This window comes from Anabrus simplex, chromosome 13, assembly GCF_040414725.1.
Source record: "Anabrus simplex isolate iqAnaSimp1 chromosome 13, ASM4041472v1, whole genome shotgun sequence".
Lineage (NCBI taxonomy): Eukaryota > Metazoa > Arthropoda > Insecta > Orthoptera > Tettigoniidae > Anabrus > Anabrus simplex.
The window spans coordinates 33,854,183-33,880,702 of NC_090277.1; the positions used below are offsets into that span (position 1 = coordinate 33,854,183).

Sequence of the window (26,520 nt, forward strand, 5' to 3'; positions counted from 1 at the left end):
GTTGAGGATCCAACCAGCCTTTGGGCTGATGACTAAACATACATTCACAATCCACAGAGCTACCATATTACAACTTCATTACACAATCGCTCCTCCTTATCTACCGAAATTCACAAAGGAACACATCATACAATTGTTTATTCTTCTGAACATGTAATACATCACACCATATGCCTTCTAGATGATCAACCGTATATGATTCCAAGTTATTCCATGGCCTCCTTTGACGTCTTCCGGACTAAATAAAATGTCTGACCCTTCATCTTCTCAGCTGTTGATGTAATTATTCTTTATCCATAACTGCCTGTTACTGAACTGTTCTTTATTCGAACTACCATATACCACAGGGTTCTGAGCTTGCTCTTCCGATTTCCAACCACAAGATCAACCATAGATTTGCAAGTTGTAATGGCTTGAGTGAGCGAGGTAGTGTTCGAAGGTATTCTGTATCCTGAATTCTGTTGGTCTCGGTTATCTGTCTGCGAGCAGCCTATCTGGATGACGTCCCTCCGGTTTTCGGGATGGCACACTCCCCGGGTAAGCACTCTTGAATTACGTTCCTATTAAAAATTCCGTAATGTTCCGATTTGGTTTTCATACAGGAGTCTACCCTAACCTCGCCTAGATTCACCAAATTAGTTACTTATGACGCCTTAGTTTTTCTGCTGGACTTACCTGTTCGTTTCCGAGGCATTCCCGTTTTGTTTCACTAAAATATGTATATTGTAGTTTAATAGTATTTCCCTTGGGGTTTCCCTCTTATAGTTTTGTATCACTTTAGGTACGGTACGCTAGATTTTGGATAACCCGTGAATTACATTGTACTACTGCACTGGTAACTAGATGTACAGCTGATTTGTAATTTGAATTTACACTGCTACGAACAACCTATGTATATCACTGAACTTATAGCTCATAACTTGGAATGTATATGTAGAATTATCTTGTAAATAATATTTTTAAAACTAAGGATCACGGTGATTCATTTCGGAATCCGCTATCTAAGCCATGTCCATGCCTTTGGTAGGTTCCCAGCCCTTCCATCTTCCCTTATTGTCATTCACTAGTTGGCCCTACTGATAGTTACGTACTTGTTTTGTTGGAGATCTGCGTATGCTAGCTACTGTTTTTCAGAGTGTGTAGTGTTTACTTATATTGTGTATTGTGCTCTTACCCTCCCTTTTAACTGTGTCTGTGCCTTGTTTAGTGTTACCCCTGTAGTAAAGGTAACAATTTTTCTGAACATGTAATACATCACACCATATGCCTTCTAGATGATCAACCGTATATGATTCCAAGTTATTCCATGGCCTCCTTTGACGTCTTCCGGACTAAATAAAATGTCTGACCCTTCATCTTCTCAGCTGTTGATGTAATTATTCTTTATCCATAACTGCCTGTTACTGAACTGTTCTTTATTCGAACTACCATATACCACAGGGTTCTGAGCTTGCTCTTCCGATTTCCAACCACAAGATCAACCATAGATTTGCAAGTTGTAATGGCTTTCGTATATCATGAACACATAAATTAGCCGTACATCAACGATTTACATACTTCCATGCTTTTCACATGAATCTATTTAACTTATGACTTTCAATGACTCCTTGACATACGATTACATGCCATTGAAAGGTCATAATACATACATATATTATCATTATAGACTGTTATGCCTTTCAGCATTGAGTCTGCAAGTCTCTGTGAATTTACAAAGCGTCGCCACAATCCTCGATTTGCAACTAGTGTTGTAGCCTCAGTTCTATACCTCTTATCTTTGAACTGCGTCTAACCATTGTCGTCTTGGTCTACCTCTACTTCTCTTACCCTCCATAGCAGAGTCCATCATTCTCCTAGGTAACCTATCCTCCTCCGTTCGTCTCACATGACCCCACCACCAAAGCCGGTTTATGCATACAGCTTCATCCATCGAGTTCATTCCTAAATTAGCCATTATCTCCTCATTCCGAGTATCCTCCTGTCATTGTTCCCACCTGTTTGTACCGGCAATCATTCTTGCTACTTTCATGTCTGTTACTTCTAACTTAGGAATAAGATATCCTGAGTCCACCCAGCTTTTTTGCTCCCATACAGCAAAGTTGGTCTGAAAACAGACCGATGTAAAGATAGTTTCGTTTGGGAGCTGACTTCCTTCTTACAGAATACTGTTGATCGCAACTGCGAGCTCACTGGATTAGCTTTGCAACACCTTGATTCAATCTCACTTACTATATTACCATCCTGGGAGAACACACAACCTAAATACTTGAAATTATTGACCTGTTCTAGCATTGTATCACCAATCTGTCATTCAATTCTGTTGAATTTCTTACCTACTGACATCAATTTAGTCTTCGAGAGGCTAATTTTCATACCATACTCATTGCACCTATTTTCAAGTTCCAAGATATTACACTGCAGGCTTTCGGCACAATCTGCTATTAAGACCATGTCAGCATAGGCCAGACTGCTTACTACATTTCCACCTAACTGAATCCCTCCCTGCCATTTTATACCTTTCAGCAGATGATCCATGTAAGCTACGAACAGCAAAGGTGAAAGATTACAGCCTTGTCTAACCCCTGTAAGTAACCTGAACCAAGAACTCATTCTACCGTCAATTCTCACTGAAGCCCAATTGTCAAAATAAATGCCTTTGATTGATTTTAATAGTCTACCTTTAATTCCATAGCCCCCCAGTATGGCGAACATCTTTTCCCTCGGTACCCTGTCATATGCTTTCTCTAGATCTACGAAACATAAACACAACTGCCTATTCCTCTCGTAGCATTTTTCAACTACCTGGTGCATACTGAAAATCTGATCCTGACAGCCTCCTGTGGTCTGAAACCACACTGGTTTTCATCCAACTTCCTCTCAATGACTAATTGCAACCTCCCTTCCAAGATGCCAGTGAATACTTTGCCTGGTATACTAATCAATGAGATGCCTCGATAGTTGTTGCAATCCTTACTGTTCCCTTGCTTATAGATAGGTGTTATTACTGCTTTTGTCCAATCTGAAGGTACCTTACCAACACTCCATGCTAAATTTACTACTCTATGAAACCATTTCATCCCTGCCTTCCCACTATACTTCACCATTTCAGGTCTAATTTCATCTATCCCTGCTGCCTTATGACAATGGATTGTATTTTCCATCCTTTCCACTTCCTCAAGCATAATTTCACCAACATTGTTTTCCTCCTCCCCATGAGCTTGGCTCTTTGCAACACCACCAGGATGATTTCCTTTTACATTGAGAAGATGTTCAAAATATACCCTCCACCTCTCCAGTGATTCCCTGGGATCTATTATGAATTCACCTGAATTACTCAAAACACTGTTCATTTCGTTTTTCCCTCCCTTCCTAAGATTCTTTATTACTGTCCAGAAAGGTTTCCCTGCTGCTTGACCTAGCCTTTCCAGGTTATTACCAAAATCTTCCCATGACTTCTTTTTGGATTCAACAACTATTTGTTTCGCTCTGTTTCTTTCATCTACGTACAAATCCCTGTCTGCCTCGGCCCTTGTTTGGAGCCATTTCTGATAAGCCTTCTTTTTATGTTTACAAGCTGCTCTCACTTCATCATTCCACCAAGATGTTCGCCTTTTCCCATGTTTACACACAGTTGTTCCTAGGCATTCCCTTGCTGTTTCTACTACAGCATCCCTGTATGCCACCCATTCACGTTCTATATCTTGAACCTGCTTACTGTCTACTGTTTAAAACTTCTCACTAATCATATCCATGTACTTCTGTCTAATTTCCTCGTCCTGAAATTTTCTACCCTTATTCGTTTGCAGACAAATTTCACTTTCTATACCCTAGGCCTAGAGATACTTAGTTCACTACAGATCAGATAGTGGTCTGTATGATCGAAAAATCCGCAGAAAACTCCTACATTCCTAACAGATTTCCTGAATTCAAAGTTGGTTAAGATATAGTCTATTATGGATCTGGTACCCCTGGCCTCCCATGTGTAGCGGTGAATAGCCTTATGCTTGAAGAATGTCTTCTATCGGCTAATATTTCAACCCTAATAGGAAACACGCGGTCGCAAAAGCACGTAATCCAAAATTCCGGATAAACATGTGTATCGCTCGTGCAGTAGTAGACAGGTTCTGGATAAAGATGTTTAACGCTTGGCTAAGGTTAATTACTACTTATGCAAAAGAGATACATGTTATACCAAGATTTACTGTCCTTCAGGCTACCTTATTGCCAATCATGTGGATCATGTGAAGGTTTTAGGGTACCTATAACATCCCATGTTGTGTTGATAGCACTCTACTGCTGACAAATCTCTGGAACAGTTCTGAAGCAAAGGCCCTGAAGTGGTTCCTTCACATTACAAGGAAGGGTGTCCAACTGTTGTCGCACATCTTTCGAATCTATTTAGTGGTTTGAATAGACAGTATCGAAATATGCAAACCATGCAAATTACAGCTGCTATTTGCAAGAAACATAGGAGGTATGAGCTGCCAAATATAGACTATGAGTACACTTAAAGACAAGAATCCTCATGCAGATTACTTTAGTCCATACATGACTGAATATTGTAGATGAGTGAGCAGATGCATTCAGTAACGTTTAAAACCTGGAAATAAAATACATTACCATACCTGCCATGTACTCCGGTTTTTCCGTAAAATGTACAGATTTTGAGTGTGATTTATGGTTGTATGTATGAACTACGTTATTATACATTTTTGATTATCCACGCTTGTTTTCGCTTTCTGCGGTCAAATCACATTTGTTTCACTTTCGATAGTAGCTGGTAATAAAACTATTTTCATGGTGTTTAACCATATTGAACTTATTGAATTACAGCTGTATATTTTAATTTGTTAACTCTTTTTAATTCTGTGTTAACTAGTGGTAACATTTTATTGGTGTAAAATAGTTTTAACAAACAAATTATTTATATGAAGGTTTAAGGTAAAGACTTAACCTTGAGATATTTGTTCAAATGAGGCTGAAGATGCTTGATATAACAAGCGAAACATGTCCCTGTTAGTGTTGTATTGTAATAAAATGTCCTTCTAGAGACAATAAACATTTTTATGTATTGAATTAGGTGGAAAATAAAACAAGAATTTTAACTATTAGTAGCTGGTAATACAAAATGCAGTGTTTGAAATCTGACTGGTAAATGTATTGATAATCACATTATCGATTATCACCATGCTTTTGTCGCCTTTCGACTTCAACTGCTGCTTCATTCACTGAGATGTTCACAAACAAATAGCAGGCTGTGATTTTGAAGAAAAGAAATCAGTGAAAAGTAGCAGGCTGTGAATTTGTATATAAATTTAGTTACTGCATCGTGCTTCGTAGCAGCTAAAAGTTTTGTTTGTGTGTGGGAGTACGTAATATTTATGGTAGTTCTGAAACTCATGGGATTGTGTGATGAATTTAAGTATTTTTAGTGGCGTTCGTAATGAGTTCAACTAAGAAACAATATTATCAATCTTTTACGGAGGCATATTCTGCAGAATTTTCTTGTTTTATACGATCACAGAAATGTGAAACATTCGCATTCTGTTCCATGTGCTCATGTGATATAAGTGTTCCTCATGGAGGAAGAACAGAATTAGTAAATCACATTAAATCTGTTATACATGTCACCAACACAAAATTTAAGGATGGCAGTCAGAAAACTAATTCGTTTTTTACCTCTTCCGGAGCCAACTTTGATATAGTAAGAGTGGAATGATTGTTCACTTCATTTTTAATTGAACATAATATCACGTTAGCTGCTGCCAATCATGCTTGTACTCTGTTGAGGAAAATGTTTCCAGGTTCAGAAATTGCAAAAAAAATATGCCTGTGGTCATACGAACACCACACACATCTTGAAAGAAGTTGCTACTGATTCAAGAGGTGAAATCATTGGTCATATGCAACATGAACCATATTCTTTAGCTACAGATCCGAGCAATAATAGTAATGCTAAGCTTTACCCTATTGTCATCACCTGTTTTGTGGCAAAGCAGGAAAAGATAGTTAGCTCAGTGTTGTTTGTCCCAGCCTTGGTTGGTGAATCAGTGGGACATAATATTGGTAATTTGGTAATTTCACAGTTAGAGAGTTACAAAATACCAATTCAAAATAGTGTAGTGTTCTGTTCCGTCAATGCTCCAGTCATGATTGGAAAGAAGAATGGAGTTGCTGCTGTTGTAAGGGAAGCACAGTCATCTGTCTTCGTACTGGGTTGCTCATGCCATTTGACTAACTTGGCTGCTGAGAAAGGTGCAAGTACTGTAGGTTGCCTGTTAAAGTTGAACTGGTAGTCTGCATCTTCTGTTATTCAGAAAAGAGTTGTTAGATGAAGGAACGCCTTAAGAAATTCCAAGAGCTTCACAGAAAGGAAACGAAGAAGATACTGAAACATGTTTGCGTTCGTTAGGAAGGTGTCAGCAGAGACTGGTTTCTTTAAAGATGAGGTGCTTGTTAATGCTCAGCGTGCATCAATTACTAGCTTAACATTATTTATGATCCCTGAAGCCAAGCCTGGTTGTTCCAAAGACCATGAAAATTGGAAAGTTACTGATTCATCAGAATTGGTCGCTTCAAGAATATTTGCATATGTCTCAAAATCTGGCACTGCTGTGCTAAAGAATAAGAACATTATTCAAAATCGTGAAGAAATTTTTTTATGGTTCTGTCATCAGGCTTAAATAAGGCATTCTGTGCCTTCCTGTATGCTGTCATTTCTTCATTTAAGAATCTCAATTCTACATTTCAGAGTACTTCCCCTCACATTCGTAAACTACTGGAACTAATGACGAACCTGTTGAAGCAGCTGCTTTCCAGATTTGTTAAAACAAAAGTGATCAAAAGTTCCCTTTTATTAAAAGTTCCATACCATTCTATTGAGAATCAGAGAGACAATGATGAGCTAATCATTGATGTTGAGACAATGAACTTGGTGAAGAAACTTAATGATAGAGATAAATCTTTTTTTTTTTTTTTCTAGTTGCTTTACGTCTCACCGACACACATAGGTCTTATGGCGACAATGGGACAGGAAAGGTCTAGGTCTTATGGCGACAATGGGACAGGAAAGGTCTAGGAGTGGGAAGGAAGCGGCCGTGACCTTAATTAAGGTACAGCCCTAGCATTTGCTTGGTGTGAAAATGGGAAACCACGGAAAACCATCTTCAGGGCTGCTGACAGTGGGGTTCGAACCTACTATCTCCCGAATACTGGATACTGGCTGCACTTAAGCGACTGCAGCTATCGAGCTCGGTGGAGATAAATCAACATTCTTTTCATCTGCCAGGGGTTACTTCTGTACAGCATGTGATTACATTATTAACAGGTTCCCTCTCAATGATGAAGTACTGAAACATGCAAAGATTGCAGATGTTTCAAAAATTAGTGAAGATGCCCAGTCTTCTTCTGTACAATTCTTTATAGAAAGATTTCCTTCATTGCTGCTGAGGAAGGACAGTGAGTCGGTTGAGGATGCAAAGAATGTGCTTCAGAACCAATTTGTAACTCTTCAGATTGATAACTGTGCTACAGTAGTGAGTGAGAATCTGACTGATGACACCAAATGTGCTCGCTTCTTGAACATTCATGGAGCTGTTGGTGTTCCTAAGTATGATAAGATATCCAGGATAATGCTTTCTGTTCTGACTCTACCGCAGAGCAGTACTGAGTGTGAACGTGTGTTCAGCTTGGTGAAAAGGAACCAAAATCAGTTTAGGTCCTCAGTGTCAAAGGAAATTCCGGATTTGTTTCTGTTTTGAAACCAGAAGTACTGGTCCATGTTACTCGAGTACTTTTCCTCCAGATTCTGAAGAAAGCGAAGGAAGCAACTCGTCTCCATTTGTGCTCTCCAACCTGTGGTGGATAATAGCCTGCATACTGTGAACTTGACAGAATATTTTAAATAAGTGTCCATGTTTAGTTTAATTTTGACAGTGACGTTCATATTGTGACCTTCAATTTAATGTGCCAAAAAAAAAAAAAAAAAACTGTTTGTGTGCTGTGTGAACCTTTCCCAGTGTTGCATGAAAAGAGAAGAGCACTTATCCAGATGTAACTTTGTGTAAGTACTTAATTGCAAGGGGGATCATAACATGTATTTGACTTGTATTAGTGTTGTTTGTAATCTCCCCCTTGCCATCCTTTTTCACTATGTCTCAAGACTTCTGGATTTCTCTTTTTGAAAGTTCTCTGGTATTCATTACATACCCAGGGCAGTTCAAATGTAGTAGACATGCAGGTCGATAAGTAATCCGTGGTGTACACATAAACATCTTTCACAATGAGCACATGAAATGATGAAGGCAAGCTGAATGAAGTCATCTTTGAAATATTCTTCTTTCAAACAAGTCTTGAATCAGTATTCGGAAAATGTCTGAAAAGGTACTCGATGTTCGTTGGTGTAACCACATTTCAAAAAAAAAAAAAAAGGATCAATTGTTTGAATCTATTTGCCGAAAATTTGACATGCACAAATGATTGAATGCGAAGAAATTGGTATCTTTGCCACACTTTAACTGTGGACGATAAAACAGTATCATATCGTTATCAACCTTACCATACTTTTGAATGCACAGAAAAAGAAAAACTATGCTGCTTGTACCAATCCAATATATTTTTCAGGGATCAGCTTCATGCAAAATTCAACATCTTTTGGAACAGAGCATCATCTTTATTTGCTGTCTAAGAATCAACCAAACAAAGAATTTCATCTCTGCCATGAAAATCTGTCCATAACACCTGTTCCAGGAGCACATTCAAATCCTATCTTGTCACGTTTCATGATTTCCTAACATATGCTTTCACATTGGGTAATTCAAGTGCCATGCTTGCTGGAGATTTTCCACTGGGTTCCATGACAGGAACATACATGTGTGGAAGAAGGGGGCCATCCATTACAATAAAGGGCATTACCACGTATGAATGGGTGGTTGCTGTAACTGAACCCACGGTACTATAAATTATCTTTGCTCCATTAATGGCAAGAGTTCACCCAGAACATAACTCTTTACAAAATCTTGACTGATCCAGATTAATTATCTGCTCTGGTGTAAAATGATACTCCTTAATGAAACGCCTTATTTCCGTAAAAAAAAACTCATCAGCTTTCTCCTCTATGTCAGCGGCATCACTAACAAATCTGCTGCCAACATTTTGCATGATCTTGCAAGAAACTATCTTGTTTTTTCTCTTGAACCGCTGCAGCCATGACTTGGAAGCTTTGAATGTTAAGGTGTTATTTGGATCAGTTTGTGCCTTAAATCACATCACTCAGATTTGTAGCATTTGGTCATGTTTAATTGCATGTCGTTTTCACATTGCAGTGAACTGATCACATACCTTGTCACTTATTCTTTCTTGTAGTGCTTTCCTATTTCTGCCATATAGTTTCAGTGTCTTTTCAAAGTTTTGCAGAAGTGTCTCGTTTTTATTTGTCTTTTTTTGCCATTATTCTAAGGAATTTTACTGTAGGGGCATGTCTAAGACTACTCCAGCATGGACCATTGTGGAGGATCACTTCCTTGTTCTTGCTGCATCCAAATTTTGTAAGCATCAGTGGTGGCAATGGATAATACCAGGAACCGCTGCTCTTGTCATTGCCATGTAATGCCGGACCGCTTTCTGAAGTCATCTCATTTTCTAGCTGTATCGCTGGACCATCCCCAACATCATTTTCATTGTCATCTTCATCGGTGACTTCATCATCTACCATAAGAGTTCTGTAATTTTCAACAAGAATGTCTTCATTAAGTAGGTGTTTCTAATCTGTTCAAAAACTATGCGATCTACCTAATTGTGTTTACCTCTGAAGTACCAAAGATATCCATAGCAACTAAATGACGACAGTTGATTTCATTTCGCAACAGCCTGTGCATACAACAGGTCACATTCACCTCTAATACGTAACTACCAGACCGATTCCACATCTGCTCCTTTCTTTGCACCCCGTACTCCCGTCCTGCCTCTTTCCACCTCCAGCAGTCTATAGCACATCAAACAGCACCAAATGTCGCCTCTGGTATTATAAAACATAAATAAACAGGTCTCATTCAAAAGTCAGCGACAACAGTTGGGTATTCCTCCTAGTTAGGAATCAAGTCAGAGTCACAAGGGCTTAAGTCCGTTGATTATGGTGGATGGTACAGCAATTCCCAGCCCCATAAACTGAACAAATCTGCCACAGTTTATGCTGTATGGGGCTGAGCCTTGTCTTGCAAAATGATGCATGGGCCCTGCCTCTTCTTTCTCAAACTAGGTCGCAGGTTGTGAACCCAACCGAAGATGAACAGTAATACTGTACATTAATGGTCTGCTGTAGAGGATCAAAATGCATTAGGATAACACCACCACATTTGTACCCAGAGTAAGCAAACTTTCACATGGCTAGTTAACATAAGAAATTACCAAGCTCGATAGCTGCAGTCGCTTAAGTGCGGCCAGTGTCCAGTATTCGGGAGATAGTGGGTTCGAACTCCACTGTCGACAGCTCTGAAGATGGTTTTCCGTGGTTTCTCATTTTCACACCAGGCAAATGCTAGGGCTGTACCTTAATTAAGGTCACGGCTGCCTCCTTCCCACTCCTAGACCTTTTCTGTCCCATCGTCGGTGCGATGTAAAACAAATAGCAAAAACCTAAGAAATTTCATTTTTTGTCCGTATTGAAATACAATAATTGAATAGGTGGACATTAAAAGTTTATTCATTGTAATTTCACATGGCTGGTGTTCTGACGAAATTTTGATCTTTGTAGTTACCCGTAATGACGCCATTCATGCGACTTGCATGTCAGTTGTGGCACATACATTTACCCCATGTCTTGTCCAGCGTAATCATATGGCCTAAGGAAGCCCCTCCTTCACACTTATAGCACTCTAAGTAGGAAAGAGTAGCATTTTATCGTAACCCTTTCTGAATTTCTGTCAAATTATGTTGAACCCATCGTGGTGCAGTTTTTATCCTACCCAGGTGTTCTTTCAAATGCGAAGCATCACATCTGACAGATAAATCTGCTGCTTTCCAGATTTGTTAAACCAAAAGTGATCAAAAGTTCCATACCATTCTATTCAGAATCAGAGAGACAATGAGGAGCTATTCATTGGCGTTGAGACAGTGAACTTGGTGAAGAAACATAATGATAGAGATAAATCAACATTCTTTTCACCTGCCAGGGGATACTTCTGCACAGCATGTGATTACATTATTAACCAGCTCCCTGCCTTCAGGAGTCTAATCTGGAGTCTCGGGCTAGCTCACAAACCGTATGCCGTCTTCTTCACTGACACTGCTATGACCTGGCTGATGCCTGCCACATTTTGGCATTAAACGATGAAGTCTTTTACACTGTGCAACTGTCGTGTAAAGCAATGCAGGTTCCCGCAAGCCTGTTGAAGACTTGATGACACTGTCGTGCTGTACGAGCTCTGGCACATTCATTCTTTATCCAACTCCATTGTTCCTGTTTCAAAAACTTTGTGACAACACTACTTCAGACCGCTGTGTGTATATTTCAGTCAACATGAAAGACTGGTATGTAACAGCACTGCCTGGTTAGGAGAGGAAAGCAATGGAAAACTACCTCACTCTTCATTTCCTTAGTTCACCTCCTCAGTGACTTCCAGGTCTTTGGGGCAGCTGACGGTAGAGCTGTTGAGAATCCCCGCTGTTTTCAGGCTGAGCACTTCACAGAGAAGAGGTGATATGGACGATACATATTTTGTGCCGAGCTGTAATTGCTGGTACGGGCGAGTTGGCTGTGCGCGTAGAGGCGCGCGGCTGTGAGCTTGCATCCGGGAGATAGTAGGTTCGAATCCCACTATCGGCAGCCCTGAAGATGGTTTTCCGTGGTTTCCCATTTTCACACCAGGTAAATGCTGGGGCTGTACCTTAATTAAGGCCACGGCCGCTTCCTTCCAACTCCTAGGCCTTTCCTATCCCATCGTCGCCATAAGACCTATGTGTGTCGGTGAGACGTAAAGCCCCTAGCAAAAAAAAAAAAAATCCTGGTACTGGATGCAAAAAATGACAGTGGTAAATTTTATGTTCTCAGTATTTCAGAATTGGTTTGTTTATGATGAGCAGAATATTTTTCAGAATGTTTGTATATTTTCCTGATCATTCAGTGTTATTTTCAGAGGTTTTATATAATTGCTCCACACTTCAAAAATATCCTTGAGCAGTCAAACAGGACAGTTTTTAATTGCTGAAGGACTTCTAGTTGTCATGTCTTTAGGGATCCTTGACATGAAAATTTCCTATAAAAAAAAAAAGCACACAAAACAATAAGGAAGTTTTGAAACTGACTCATTTACTAGGAAATTATGAATTGTTAAGCCTACTCATATGTAACTCTATTGCCAGATGTGTCTCATGAATGTGCCTAATATATTAACTTTTCCACAGGACAATTATGAACTTACATCAGACAAGATGCAGTTGGAAAAAGGAACCTCATCAGAGTTTGCAGAGCCAGGACAAACACAGGTTAAGTAATCTATTATTTTGATGATTTTTTTTTCTGATAATGGAAATTGTGAGAAAACTGCTGAAAAATTTCAGTGAGGTGACTCTATTTTAAAGCAGACATTTTGAAGGTCCTCGGAAAGAGGGTATTTATAGTAAGATTGCCAGTCTTTTCAATTAATTTTGAGATTTTCTTCAGGTATTTCAATGTTTAATGCGAGGTAATGTATAGCAGTTACATACCTGCCAACTTTCCTGATTTAGGTGGGAGACTCCCGATTTTCGACAGTTTTTCCTGCCTCCCGATTATTCTATTATTTCTCCCAAATTTTGCTTATTTTTTGGTGAACTTTAAACATTTGTTTTCAAATCCCGCCATTTCAGCATTGTACGCTAGTAGCCGGAAGTCCTTCTCTCATTGGACGCTTTCAAATGAAATATTGATGTTTATTAATACGAGAATTGTGCGCGATTATGCAATGTTTATTGAAACCTGTATATCGCGACGCATATATCGATTGTAAATCTAGTTCTTGCGTGCTATGTTTGTGTTCATTCACGTCAGTCTAGTTGATTGTACACTAGCCGCTTGATTTGGAGTAATTTTTTGTTATTTAGTGACAGAATTTCAAAGACAGTGATTAGTGACTTTTTTGAGATTTTGGGAGCCACTTGGAGACAATTCTCACGAATTGTACTTGATATGAATAGCATTGCGTCTTAGCATAATCGCGTGGGCACGTGATGCAATGAATTAATCTATGCATTTGCTAAGTAATGGTATATAAGTGCATGATTGATTCACTGGGGTGGAACATGAGTTCATATTTTTGGAAGGCTTAGCAGAGACCGATCATCTCACTCATACTTCCTGTGAGGGAATAGAGATGTGTATTTTTTGCCTTGTAGCCTCGTATAGCACCTGTCAGGTTTCGAAACAGTATTATATACCATAGTACTCCTGTATTGCACAAAACATGTAGAATAAGCAGTTTTGACCAATTGTATCTCCTGATTTTTCCTGATTTTTATAACAAAATCTCCTGATTTTTGGTTTTGTAAAGTTGGCAAGTATGCAGTTAATATTATTCAAAGGCCGCCACTGTATGGCAGCTTCTTTCATCACTGCTACTGCTACCTTATCCTAATTGGATTTAGGCGACAAGCATGGCTATCTTCCTTTTGTTTGTGTCAAAGAGCTTAAACCAATTTCTTAAAAACGTTGATCCAAGATGTCCATCTTCTGCCAGGTCATGTTTTGCCAAATTTTTCCCCTTGAAATATTACTTCTAGCAGTCTGATCTATTCAGGAGTCCTCATAATGTGACCCATATATTCCACCCTCCTGATTTTCATTGTCTTGATGAGCTCAGGATGACTTTTCTTTCTGGGGAGTACTTCCCCATTTTTATTATGCTCACACCGCAAGATCAGTGGGTTTGAACTCCTCTGTCAGCAGCCCTGAAGATGTTTTTGCATGATTTCCCATTTTTACATGAGGCAAATGCTGGTGCTTTATCCTAATTAAATCCAAGGCTGCTTCCTTCCCACTCCTAGCCCTTTCCTATTTCAGCGTCACCATGAGACCTATCTCTGTTGGTATATCATAAAGCAACTTGTAAAAAGATAGTTCTCAGATGTATACCCGGGTTGGAAATTTTAATAATTGCAGCTATTTTATTACAACTCATACAAAAGTGGTACATGTTATACCAAGATTTACTGTCCTAAGTTGTCTTCTGCATTGTGTACTACCTGTTGCCATGGATGTGGTATTCATTGGATGCTTGTAGCAACACATGTTGTGTTCAAAGTTTGAATGGAGTCGTGTACTGCCTGATAAATCTCTGGAACGGTTGTGAATCGAAGGCCCCAAAATGGTTCCTTCATCTTGTTTGTTGTTTAAAGGAACCTAACATCTAGGTCATCGGCCCTTTCTTTCATCTTAGAAACCAAATCAAAGTCATAAGGACTTAATTCTGCAGGTTATGGTGGATGGTACAGCAATTCCCAACCCCATTGACCGAGCAAATCTGCCACAATGTTTTCTGTAACGGCTGAGCGTTGTTGTACTAAATGATGGGTGGGTTCTACAGAAAGTATCACCACTTTTTTCTTAAAGCAGGTGACAGGTTTTGTTCCAAAAATGAACTGTAATACAGAGCATTGACTGTCTGCTGTGGAGGAATATAATGCATTAGGATAACACAAGCACAGTCGTAACCATAACTTTCACATGGCGGTGTTCTGATGAGCTTTCAATCTTCACGGTTACCTGTAATGATGCCATTCATTCAATTGGTTTCCCTTGTGGCTCATACTATTTAGCCCATACTCATCCACCATAATGATATGGTGTAAGAAAGCCTCTCCTTTACATGTATAAAACTTCAAATGAGGCGCTCGGGGCTAGATAATGGTAAGCCACATTGAGGAAATTTTACAGGAGAGCCATATGAAGGTTCAAAAAATTCCATAAATCAGGTGATGGACATAAGAGATATGTTTATTGAATGATAAGGTACTATATACCTTGATGTATTATTATAACATGAAATCGAACCTTTTTAACTAATGTACATAGTATAAAAAACAATAATACACATAATTTTGTGGCTTGTCATTGTCTATCACCAAAGTTTCAGTGCCAACATGACTTTACTGATCACCAATCACTTCACTCTCACCGTCATCCAAGAAACTGCCATCAATTAATTCAGGATCCTCAACCTGCTCTGTGGTTTCGTACTGAGTCAGAGATAATTAATATCCATGATGCACCGCAGGTATGTAGGGAAGCTGGTCCATGACGTCAGACAGTTTCTTATGCCGTATAGGAATGGGCCTACGATTTTTTGGTGTTAAGGTCGCAATCCACGATGTCTGTGTAGGACAGGCATGCTTCTTGACATTAATTCATTAATTTCACAGATATTCGATATTCTGTGCCGGCTCTCCTAAATAATAATATTTATTATTATTATTATTATTATTATTATTATTATTATTATTATTATTATTATTATTATTATTTAATTAAAGTAATTATTTTTCCAATATTTTTAATTCTTGTTAATAGCTATGTTTAAGTGCATACCCGATTACACCGGGGTTTACGTTTAGCCCTTTTACTCAACTCCGGTGTTTACTGCCACCATCGATGCCTTCCATTCTTAGCAAGTGAGATGGGCTCCTCTCTAAGAAGGGGAGCTAAGTCTTCATCCTTGCGGTAGAAAAAAGAATAAAAAGAATAGCATGAACCTATGAAACTGCACTGAACAATACAGCAATTCAACAGCTGTATAATGGCAAGCCACAATAACTCCTATCGCAGAAACTTAGTGATGCCCATCTTAGTCCAACAGTCATTTATGGTTACTTGGTTCCTTATAAATATCTTAGGAGTGGACCCACAGATCATACTTCCATTAAATATTAGCGTTATCTTACAGTACTACATGTACTGCATTGTCATGATAAGCCACATTGCCATGTGCTATAATATGGCATGCCACATAATAACATGTTGTTGATGCTTACCTCTGATGATGATGAGATATCACATGGATTTGGCTGATAATCCACATCTACAACACTGTCATCGCACGAGGATTCACTCTCAAGACAATTGGCTTCCGTCTCGGTTCCAAAATGCATTTTTCATCGAAACAACACCACACACTGTTTCCTCTGCAAGACGCCATCTTGCTGCGGCTTACCACACTAAAGCACAAAAATGACGCGCTGTGTCTTGGTGCAATACATAACAAGAGTGCGTGTGTTGCCATCTCTTGGTTTCTTCAAATAGCACTCTGTCAGTGGCTTGCCATCCTCTAGCAGATACGAAATGCGTACAAATCTAAATATTGCTCAATGTGTGGCTTACCATTACCTAGCCCCGAGCGCCTCAAATGGTTATGCGGATCCTGCTGTGATGCGATATTTCTCATTCCCAGGTATTCCTTTAAATGTGAAGCCCAGTTGTGTTCGCTAATCCGGTGTCTCAGGTTAGCTAACAAATCGTATGGTGTCAATCAGTGTCCATAATGTGGCAAGAGCATGCACTTCTTCTTCACTGATGCTAAGAAGACCTGGCTGATGGATGTCCGCTACATTTTGGCGTCCTTCGTTGAAGGCTTAATTGCTACGGCTGATTCTAATGTTATTAAAAGTATTTGGGCGATAAGTAGGATAAAAAGTGTTGAGAGTACTAAAGAAGGTCCTGTACCCACTGTCCTCTAAGGCAATGCAGATTCCCTGCATGCCTCTTGAAGACCTTCACAACACTGTCATGCTGTATGACCTCTGGCACTTTCCAACTTTATCCATCTTAATTTTCCTGTTTAAAAAACATCATGACAACTTACCATAGACCGCCAGCTAACATGAGATTGTGTTCCTTTTGCCAGTTCCCATGTGCATGATGTGGGAAGGGAGAGTCCGTGTACTCTGAGGCAAGTTAGGTATCGTTTAAGGGCTCGCGGGAGCTTTCATCCGGGATATAGTGTGTTCCAATCTTACTGTTGGCAGCCCTGAAGATGGTTTTCTGTAGTTTCCCATCTTCACACGAGGCAAATGCTGGGGCTGTATGTTAATTAAGTCCGTCTGCTTTCTTCCAACTCCTAGGCCTTTCCTATCCCATCGTCGCCATAAGACCTATCTGTGTCGGTGCAATATAAAGCCACTATAAAAACAAGGTAGGTATGTAACTAATATGTGTTATCAGCAACATTATTAGGTTTCATTGCATGGCATGCCTACAGCAGTATTGCCATTATTAAAGTTCCAACACGGCCAGTATCCAGTATTCGGGAGATAGTAGGTTCGAACCCCACTATCGGCAGCCCTGAAAATGGTTTTCCGTGGTTTCCCATTTTCACACCAGGCAAATGCTGGGGCTGTACCTTAATTAAGGCCACGGCCGCTTCCTTCCACTCCTAGCCCTTTCCTGTCCCATCGTCGCCGTAAGACCTATCTGTGTCGGTGCGACGTAAAGCAACTAGCAAAAAAAAAAAAAAAAAGTTCCAACATTCTTATTTCCATACTTCTGTTTGCCTTCATTTTCAAGAGCTAATTGACCATCATTTCTGTTTTCATCCAGCTGTGGCCTACTTAGTCTCCATATGTACAGCCCAATGAAAACATCACTCACTCTGTCTTTTGCTCCTCCTAACCTTCTTTCCGATCAATTTTATTGATATATATGTAGAAACGCCCGTTTGAAGCATGTTTTCTCATGAAATTACTGTAGACTTTGTCTGAAACTTTGTAGTTGTGAAAAAATGGGGTTGCCTTATCTGTATAAAATTTAAAATAAAAGTCAATGTAATGCTTCATCTTTTACGTGGCATACCCATAGATGCAATGTACCCTGAAGAGACTCATCTAACATGAATTGAGCCTTAACAGTTTTTATCCTTGATATCTTTTTGCAGCATTTTCTACACAAGACATTGGGATTTTCTTCCATTTTGCTTATTGTTAGCTTCATAATATACGGCATTAGTTATGCTCCTTCAGTTTTCATTAGTACGGTTTAGATTGATGGTATCAATTGACCATTGCTGTCTCAGTGAAATACTTGACTCTCTTTCTAAAACCCAAGAGATAATATTAGTCTAAATATTGCATTGCAAATGGTAGGCAAACCTTCTTCAGTTCGAGATCCAATATATGTCTGTCTGACAGTCATAGTCATCTGTGGGAACACAAGGAACAAACAAGTAACAAGTTACGTAAGAACACATAATAGGATGAATACAATGACGGGATGTTGTAGGAAGAGACGACAAGACACGTGGAAATTATCCTTCTCCTTCAAGTCTCTCTTCCTCTATTGCTCCCTCTTCCAGTGCTTTAATCCTTATCCTGTTATGAGTTCCTTTCCTTGCTCGTGTTCTTCATATAATTATGACATGACACTTCTTGGTTCACTTCCTTTTTTACATTGGGAGAATGCATTGATACTTTTATTTTGCAACTGAAATTTAATTTGTCAGCTATGTCATGGTTATAAATAAACTTTTACTCTACATTTTTGACTTTGCTTTGTGTATTTGTTCCTTACAGCCTTGTGCCAATATTAAGGATGAAATATGCATTGATGAACCTGCTGTTGGTCAGCTTGTTGCCTGTCTCAAGGAAGAAGACAAGTAAGTACAGTTTAGCTTAATTAGATTTCATACCCCTAACCCTCGACAATATGGACTTTATCTCTGTGTTTAGTAGCTCCCTCTGTACACAAATGTTCGAGTGAAGACCTTAGATCCCAGTATCGTGGGTTCAAAGTCAGCACAGGTCCATTCAGATCATTCATGATATTTGTCACCTGTACTTCACTCACAGTCTGAATTTGTTGGTTTGATCATGGCTTGTTAGAAAATCCCATATAATTAATATAACTCAGCACATAGAATCTAGTGATGAGCAGGCCACCTAGATGGCACCACTCGGTAGCTGAGTCAGTACAAAGATTATTAATATTACCATCAAGGTTCTTTTCTCCATATTGTAATAGGTATTCCTGGGGTGTTTGTTTCACCATGACCTTGCTGTTGGTCATCCTTGCAACATGAACAGTCCTGTGAATCAATCTGCCTTGAATTAGACACTTGATTCTGTCTTCTTTCGTATCTCTGTACATCTCTGCATTCTTCTATCGAACCACATTTTCTATCATTACTGATACGTTGCAAATGTCTTCTTCCTGTTATATCAATATTTTTCCTGATGCTTTCCATGGCTTTTCAAGGTCCAAAGCCATAGAATACAGAGGCTTGTATAATGACATGGTAGATTTTTATGTTGGTGTTGTTACATATTTTTAAAAGTTGTTTCAGATTGAAGAATAACATCAGACACCTTCCTGGATTATTTCCAATATTTCAAGGTCCTATTATTTGCAGTCAGTTGACCAAGTTCTGGTTTACTTGAATTACTGTCCAGATTCAGAATTTATTCTGACTTTTGAAAATCTGACAATCTCTGTTGCTTAACGTTAAGAATTTCATTCTTCGGGTTCCGTATTGAATCAAGATTCACAATAAACAAAGAAAATAATAAGATCCACCTTTTCAATACTATATATTATGTGAAAATTTCTACATTTGTAAAAAAACATCATGTTAAAAAACTTTTGGTACTGGTTTTGACAAAACTGTATGTCATTAATCATGAATAATATAAGAGTCATGATCAATGTATTTTATTGTCTTTGTATAATTTGTCCTAGGCTGATGATGACATACAGTTTTGTCGAAACCGGTACCTAAAGTTTATAAACGTGATGTTTTAACAGAAATGTAGAAATTTTCACGTAATATATAGTATCAATCAATCAATCACTACTGATCTGCATTTAGGGCAGTCGCCCAGGTGGCAGAATCCCTATCTGTTGTTTTTCTAGCCTTTTCTTAAATGATCGCAAAGAAATTGGAAAATTATTGAACATTTCCCTTGGTAAGTTATTCCAATCCCAAACTCCCCTTCCTATAAACAAATATTTGCCCCAGTTTGTCCTCTTGAATTCCAACTTTATCTTGAAAAGGTATTGAAAATATGGATCTTATCCTTTTTTATTGTGTACTAGCGAATGTACCCGTGCTTCGCTACGGTATTCTACATTGTATTCGAATATCGAAGTAAATAGTGTACATGCAGTAAATAAGATAGTTTTAAAATTGCATGTCTCTTAGCGTTATCCGAGAAAGAGCATGGGGAGGTCCCCGTACGTTTCCAATGTAAAGTGTTTGTTACGGATTTGTGATATAACGGCAGGCTCACTTGCCTACTGGCATTCACAATCAGGTTGGGAAGTTTACATTATAATTGCAGGCCCCATTGCCTACTATGCGGACAGAATCGATTTGGGGAGTTTTCGTTAAAATGGCAGCCCCCCTTTCCTACCTCCAGACAGATTACAGTTTTTATTATAATGGCAGGCAATTACCCTACTATCACTCGAAATTGAGTTGTGCAGTTATCATTATAATGACAGGCCCCTTTTCCTACTGCCAGCCAGCGTACTGCCAGTCACACCAAGTTGGTGAGTTTCCATCAAAATAACAGGCCACTATGCCTAATGCCAGTCACATTTTAGATGAGTACATTTCTTTATAATGGCGGGCACCCTTGCCTACTGCCAAACACAATCGGGTAGGGGAGTTTTAAACAAAACTGCATGCTCACTTACCTTCTGCAAGTCAAATCGAGAAGGGAACTATTCATTACAATTGTAGGCCTTCCTTACTAATGACAGTTACACAGGAGTTGGAGAAGGAACCCTTTCCTACTGCCAGTCAAAGTCGGTGTGGGGAGTACTGATTACAATAGCAGACCGACCCTTTCTCGATCGCTAAATCGACATCAGTGAATATATATAGATCGACATACGAAAGTATATGCGTGTTTACAATATTGAAGACCTTCATTTACAGATTAACTGCTACTAAACGTACGTCATATCGACAAAGGATTATACCATAAGACACGCCGGATTTAGTAGCCTAAATGGCTGGTCCAATGATATGTCATCTATTCTTGGGTCAGATTTAGAAACGTGGAACAGGGTAAAGGTTTTGTAAGATCATCTCACATTACATTACTTTTCGGATAATAATGTGACAGCTACATACGTAGCATTTGGCTCACATATGGCTACTGAGTGGGCCAATTTTCGTGAAGAGTTTGATGATTCTGTATTTCATATAAGTAATTGAAAGTATGAATAATGCATGTGAAAATTCCAAATTGACTTAACATCGATTAATAGAGAAAAATCAAACGTAAAAGGGATACAGATACGGCATAAAGTCATAAGACCAAGGTTGTAGATGATTCCAAATTGAACGGAGATTGTGCAATCCGTTACGTGATAGGAATTTCCGAAGGTCTGCACCATCATTAAAATTGCCTGCATATTTCGATATTCTTCGGGGATAAAAAATGAAAAATTTAATGATATAGGATTTTTCATTCGTTACAGGCTAAAACGTATAATTTTGTCAAATTTCAATTATCTTCTTATTCTTCTGGCAGATTATGCCACAATGTGGATTTTGGGCGAGGCGGGTAAAAATTAGGACTTTCAGGAAATCAAAAATTATGGAGATTGTTATTATTACCCCTTAAACGGAAAGCTGTACGAAAATTTCGCCAAAATAGTCAGTGTAGAGGTACACAGTCGTTACGATTTGATTTATATAGATAAGGAATCTGCTCCATGTAAAACACCTTTTGGGCTATGTCCGCTGGACTTAACCTGCAAAAGTGACCATTCATGATATCTCCCTTATTAATCCTCCTGACGAAAAAATGCACATGAAAAAAAAGGTTTAGAGGTGGAATTCCATCAGGTTTGGTCGATTTCCAGTCAGGTTGGTCTTGTTCTGTATATATTGTGGAAGAGTAAAATCACCATTTCGGTTCCTTATAAACCGCCAGTCCATTCCGGAACATGAAATGTTATTTACGTTTAAAACCTACCTTTGGACAGGTGGATGCTATATATAAATTTTGTTTCGAATGTCTTCAGTAGTTTTCAAGTTGTAAGGAATACGCTTTACACGCACCCGCTCGTGAGTTAAGTCCGATGGGACTTGTACAGAAAAACGGTCCTTTAATGATATCTCCCTTATTGATCCTCGTATCGAAATGATGCACATGAGAAAAAAAGGTTTAGACATTAATTTCTACCAAGGTAGGTAGACTTCCATAAACTTTTGTTGTGTATATTTTTTGGAAGTGCAAAATCACTGTTTCGGTTTCGTATAAACCCCCAGTTAGTTCAGGGATTTAGAAACAATATTTGCCCTGAAACCTATCAAGGACAGGTGTATTCTAAATACGAATCTTGGTGGAAATGCATCCAGTAGTTTCTAGCATTCACGTACATACGGCGTAATTAAGGAAGAAAATAATACAGTTAAGAATGTTGAAACTAATAGAAAATGGATTATAACTGAGGACAGCCGGATAACGACAAATAAATAAATGCCGTGAGTTATGGATATAATAAAGCGCTAACAGAGGAGAAATTTAGGTTCAGTGATTCTTAGGTAAACAAATATGAAGATGACTAATGGTGTTATTACTTAATCTATTCGAGGGCGGTTATAACCTCCAACGATATTCCGCCAATATCCCGCAGATGAGCCGATTGATGCCTCTCTTGCCATCTACCCAAGGAACAACCACGAATTTAAAAGCATGATGAGGAAAATGGCAATACGTTACTTCCCTACTGGCATGCAGTCAGAGACGTTGCCATGGTAACCTGTAGGTTCGTTGTCGGTCTGTCGGTCACTAAATGCAGAGCATGATACCAGCAGAAAATTGTAAATTTCTCCGTCATGTGAAGAGTAAGGTAAATTATGAACATAACGAAAGTTGTTTATAATGAAGAGACGTTTCACGTACGGTAAACGAAGTTTACAGAAAATCAATAGTATAAGAGAAAATAGAGGAAAACCACTGTGGTTTTCCTATAAACACCCCGTCTATTCAAAGATTTTAAAATTATATGCATATCGGAACCTTTCCTGGGATGAGTATACTCTAAATATGAAGTTTGGCTGAGATCTATCCAGCCGTTTCGACGTGATGGTGGGAAAACCACTCTGGTTTTCCTATAAACCCCCCGTCTATTCAAGGATTTTAAAATGATATGCATATCTAAACCTTCCCCGGGATTAGTATACTCTAAATACAATGTTTGGTTGAGATCCATCCAGCCGTTTCGACGTGATGGTGGAAAAACCATTCTGATTTTCCTATAAACCCCCCATATATTCAAATATTTTAAAATGATATGCATATGGAAAAGTTCCCCGCGATGAGTATCCTCTAAATATGAAGTTTGGTTGAGATCTATCCAGCCGTTTCGACGTGATGGTGGAAAAACCATTCTGGTTTTCCTATAAACCCCCTGTCTATTCAAGGATTTTAAAATGATATGCATATCAAAACCTTCTCCGGGATGAGTATACCCTAAATATGAAGTTTGGTTGAGATCTATCCAGCCGTTTCGACGTGATGGTGGAACAGACAAACAGACAGACAAACGGAAACAATTTTATTTATCCCCGCCCAAAGGAGTCCTATGAGTGCCTTACACAACAGTATATTTTTTTCCCAGATATTAAGTCTTATTTGTACCTATTTTGGTTGACAGCTATGCCCAAACGTACATGCATAATCTCACTGCTCTAGAATCCTGGAGCTGACGTTGCCATGGTTACGGCAGTTCATTTCTTTATCCGATTCCTAGAGCAGGGGTAGTGTGGTGCCAATATCTCCGTAACGGTTGGTTTTAGGGCCTTAAAACATGGTTTTCGGGCCCGTAGGGCTTACCGAGTTTTGTTCTTTGCGTCAAGAGGATTAAATTGAGCTTTGTCTCGTCCTTATACGACAAATTCGATATTTTGCCTATAATAGTATAAGAGAAAATGGAGGAAAACCGTTTTTCCTATAAAACCCCCGTCTTTTCAAAGATTTTAAAATGATATGCATATCGAAACCTTCCCCGGGGTCAGTATACTCTAAATATGAAGTTTGGTTGAGATCTATCCAGCCGTTTCGACGTGATGGTGGAACAGACAAACAGACAGACAAACAGACAAACAGAAACAATTTTATTTATATAGATCTCTGTTGTGTCTGAACAGTGATCTTGGGATCCAGTGGCTGAAACTAAAGCACTGATCCACAGAGGCTGATGTGTTATATTCCTTCATCTTTATTTCGTTTATTCTTCTTCACCTCATTTATCGCATTATAAACGCTGCTCCATGCAGTTTGGAGACATTTAATTGTCTTAATGTCTAGTCTTTATTGCTCTGTCATTTAACTTTGGCTCCTCCTGGACATTCACAATCTTTATTCACATCTGGTCCTGAAAGTAGGAGTTTATTTCTGCACAGTTTGTTGATCTCAGGCAATATATGATCGTAATTCAAATTACCACTCACTCACTTGTCATAATATTCCATGGACCACCAAACCAGTAAGTCTGAAGTATGGTCATGAGTAACATGTAAGCAACCAATTTGAGAAATGCTTCCTATAAGGCTTAAATTAAGGGAATAAAAGCAAGACAGAAGTGCAGATTGATTCAGAGCAACAGCTAGACCTCGGCATCCTCAGTGTTGTGGCAGCAGGAATGTATATTTTGGGATCAAAATGTTGGCAGATATGCCTCTTGTCTGATTGTATTGACTGAAATTGAAGGAACCTAAAGTTTTGTTTTGCAAGAATGTTATTCCCAAATATTTATGTTTGCAACTCATTGCGAGAAAATAACCAGGAAGTAGTTCAAGATAGCGGCAAGCAGTTCCATAGTGATATGAGACCTCAGAGTTTGTATGTTGTTTTTAATGGTAAAATGTGTAGTAACATTTGTAAAAATAGCACCAAAGTGCTCCTTGACAAACCGGGAATTGTGTACACATTTAGAAATTAAAGAACGCTTTTTAGTAGTATGTAAATGTGAAATTAATTTTTGGACATGGTGATGAAGTGAAGGTCTACGGTCTACCGCAGAAATGGGTAAAGGGCGTTTAGGGTGGAGCATGGTTGCCAAACCACATGCATCATTACTTCACATTGTGATGTATTCTGTTACTCTTAGTGGAGATGTGGAATTGAACCCAGTACCAAACTTGGGAGTCTCATTCAACCGCATATATAATGTGCATAATTCTAAAGGTCACGTGAAAGCAAAACAAAAGTGGGGATTGATTCATAGCAACAGGACGGCCTCGGCATCCTCAGTGGTGTGTACATCTTGTCACTTGTCAGTTCACAGAACATGCACAAAGATGAATACATCTCTACTGTGTGTACAAACATGGTCATATAGGAAATTAAGTTTTTCTCAACTCTCAGAATAATTTCTTAACATGACATCAAACCATGTAAATAGTGATCTGAGCAACTCAGAAACTTGGATTGCAGGTAACAGGACAGCTGCTATGTTTCCATCTAATGCTGCAGCCTGAAATGTATGAAGCAGAAGCAGCAATCCTGACCACTCGTGCCTGTTTGGACCCGTCTGCTGTGTGCCTTAGTGAATCGTCGCTATATTTGTTGATCTATAACACAGAAGTGATATCTCAGTTATACACAGTATTTAGGAAACCTTGGGGGAAGGAACCCTTATTGCCATAAAACCTGCATTCAACCCTGTGCGCCTGGAGCAGCTGGAAACAGAGGTAGTTGTTGTTTTAATGGAATTCACGTACACTGGGAGCAAGTTTATTTTTCGATCTGTGTACCGAGCTCTGAACTTTCCCAGTGACATTAGTGAGGAAACACTACTGTCTCAAAACATTCAACATTGATCCAAACCGGTCTACATAACTGGTGATTTTAACTTTGAAATTGACTGGTAGCACAATCGCTCTCACCTCCGGGCTATTCCAATTTATCCATTATTAGCAGCTTTCCTTACAGCATTCTACAAGCAGTTCCTTGACTCATTAATTACTAACATGGAAAGGGTCTGACAATTGCATCACCGATTTTGATAAAATTTTGTAGGGGTGTTCTATATTGAAAATAAAGTGACAAGTGTTTCGGCTTTTTGCTAGACACTCCGTTGTTTGGAAAAATGAAGGTCAAAATTAATGATGGAAAATTGTATTTTTCAATGCTATACAACAGTAGATTGTCTAAAAACATGTTTGATTGATATAATATTGGATGCAAAGTTAGTAATATCAGAGTTATTAACATTTTTGTGTTTTCACACTACAGCAGAGCGAGGTGTGCATCAGACTACCAAACCACTGGTCCGTGTTCGATTCTTGTCTTGCCTTTTTTGTTTTCATTCAAACATTTTTTTGCATATCTGATAATAATAGTTTTCTTCGCCTTTCCTCGAAGTAAAATATCGGGGTTTGTGATTAAAAAGGCTCATGTAATGTTCATTATTTTTGCAATATGCCTCTTGTGGAACCATTAATGAGAGGATTTTGTCTAAATTAAACAATCTGTGTGTCATGGATATGGATATATCAGAAGTATTGTAGAACTGTATTCTATGAGGTTGAAAGTACTGAGAGG

General features: G+C 38.8%; 1 protein-coding gene across 1 annotated transcript in view; it reads left to right on the forward strand.

Moving 5' to 3' along the window:
• LOC136884810 (uncharacterized) overlaps positions 1-26,520 on the forward strand; it is a 103,196-nt gene that overhangs the window by 41,773 nt on the left and 34,903 nt on the right. The window contains exons 3-4 of the mRNA XM_067157101.2: positions 12,400-12,480; positions 18,529-18,611. Of these exons, the coding sequence (XP_067013202.2) occupies positions 12,400-12,480; positions 18,529-18,611 (164 nt within the window). The remainder of the gene's footprint in view (positions 1-12,399; positions 12,481-18,528; positions 18,612-26,520) is intronic.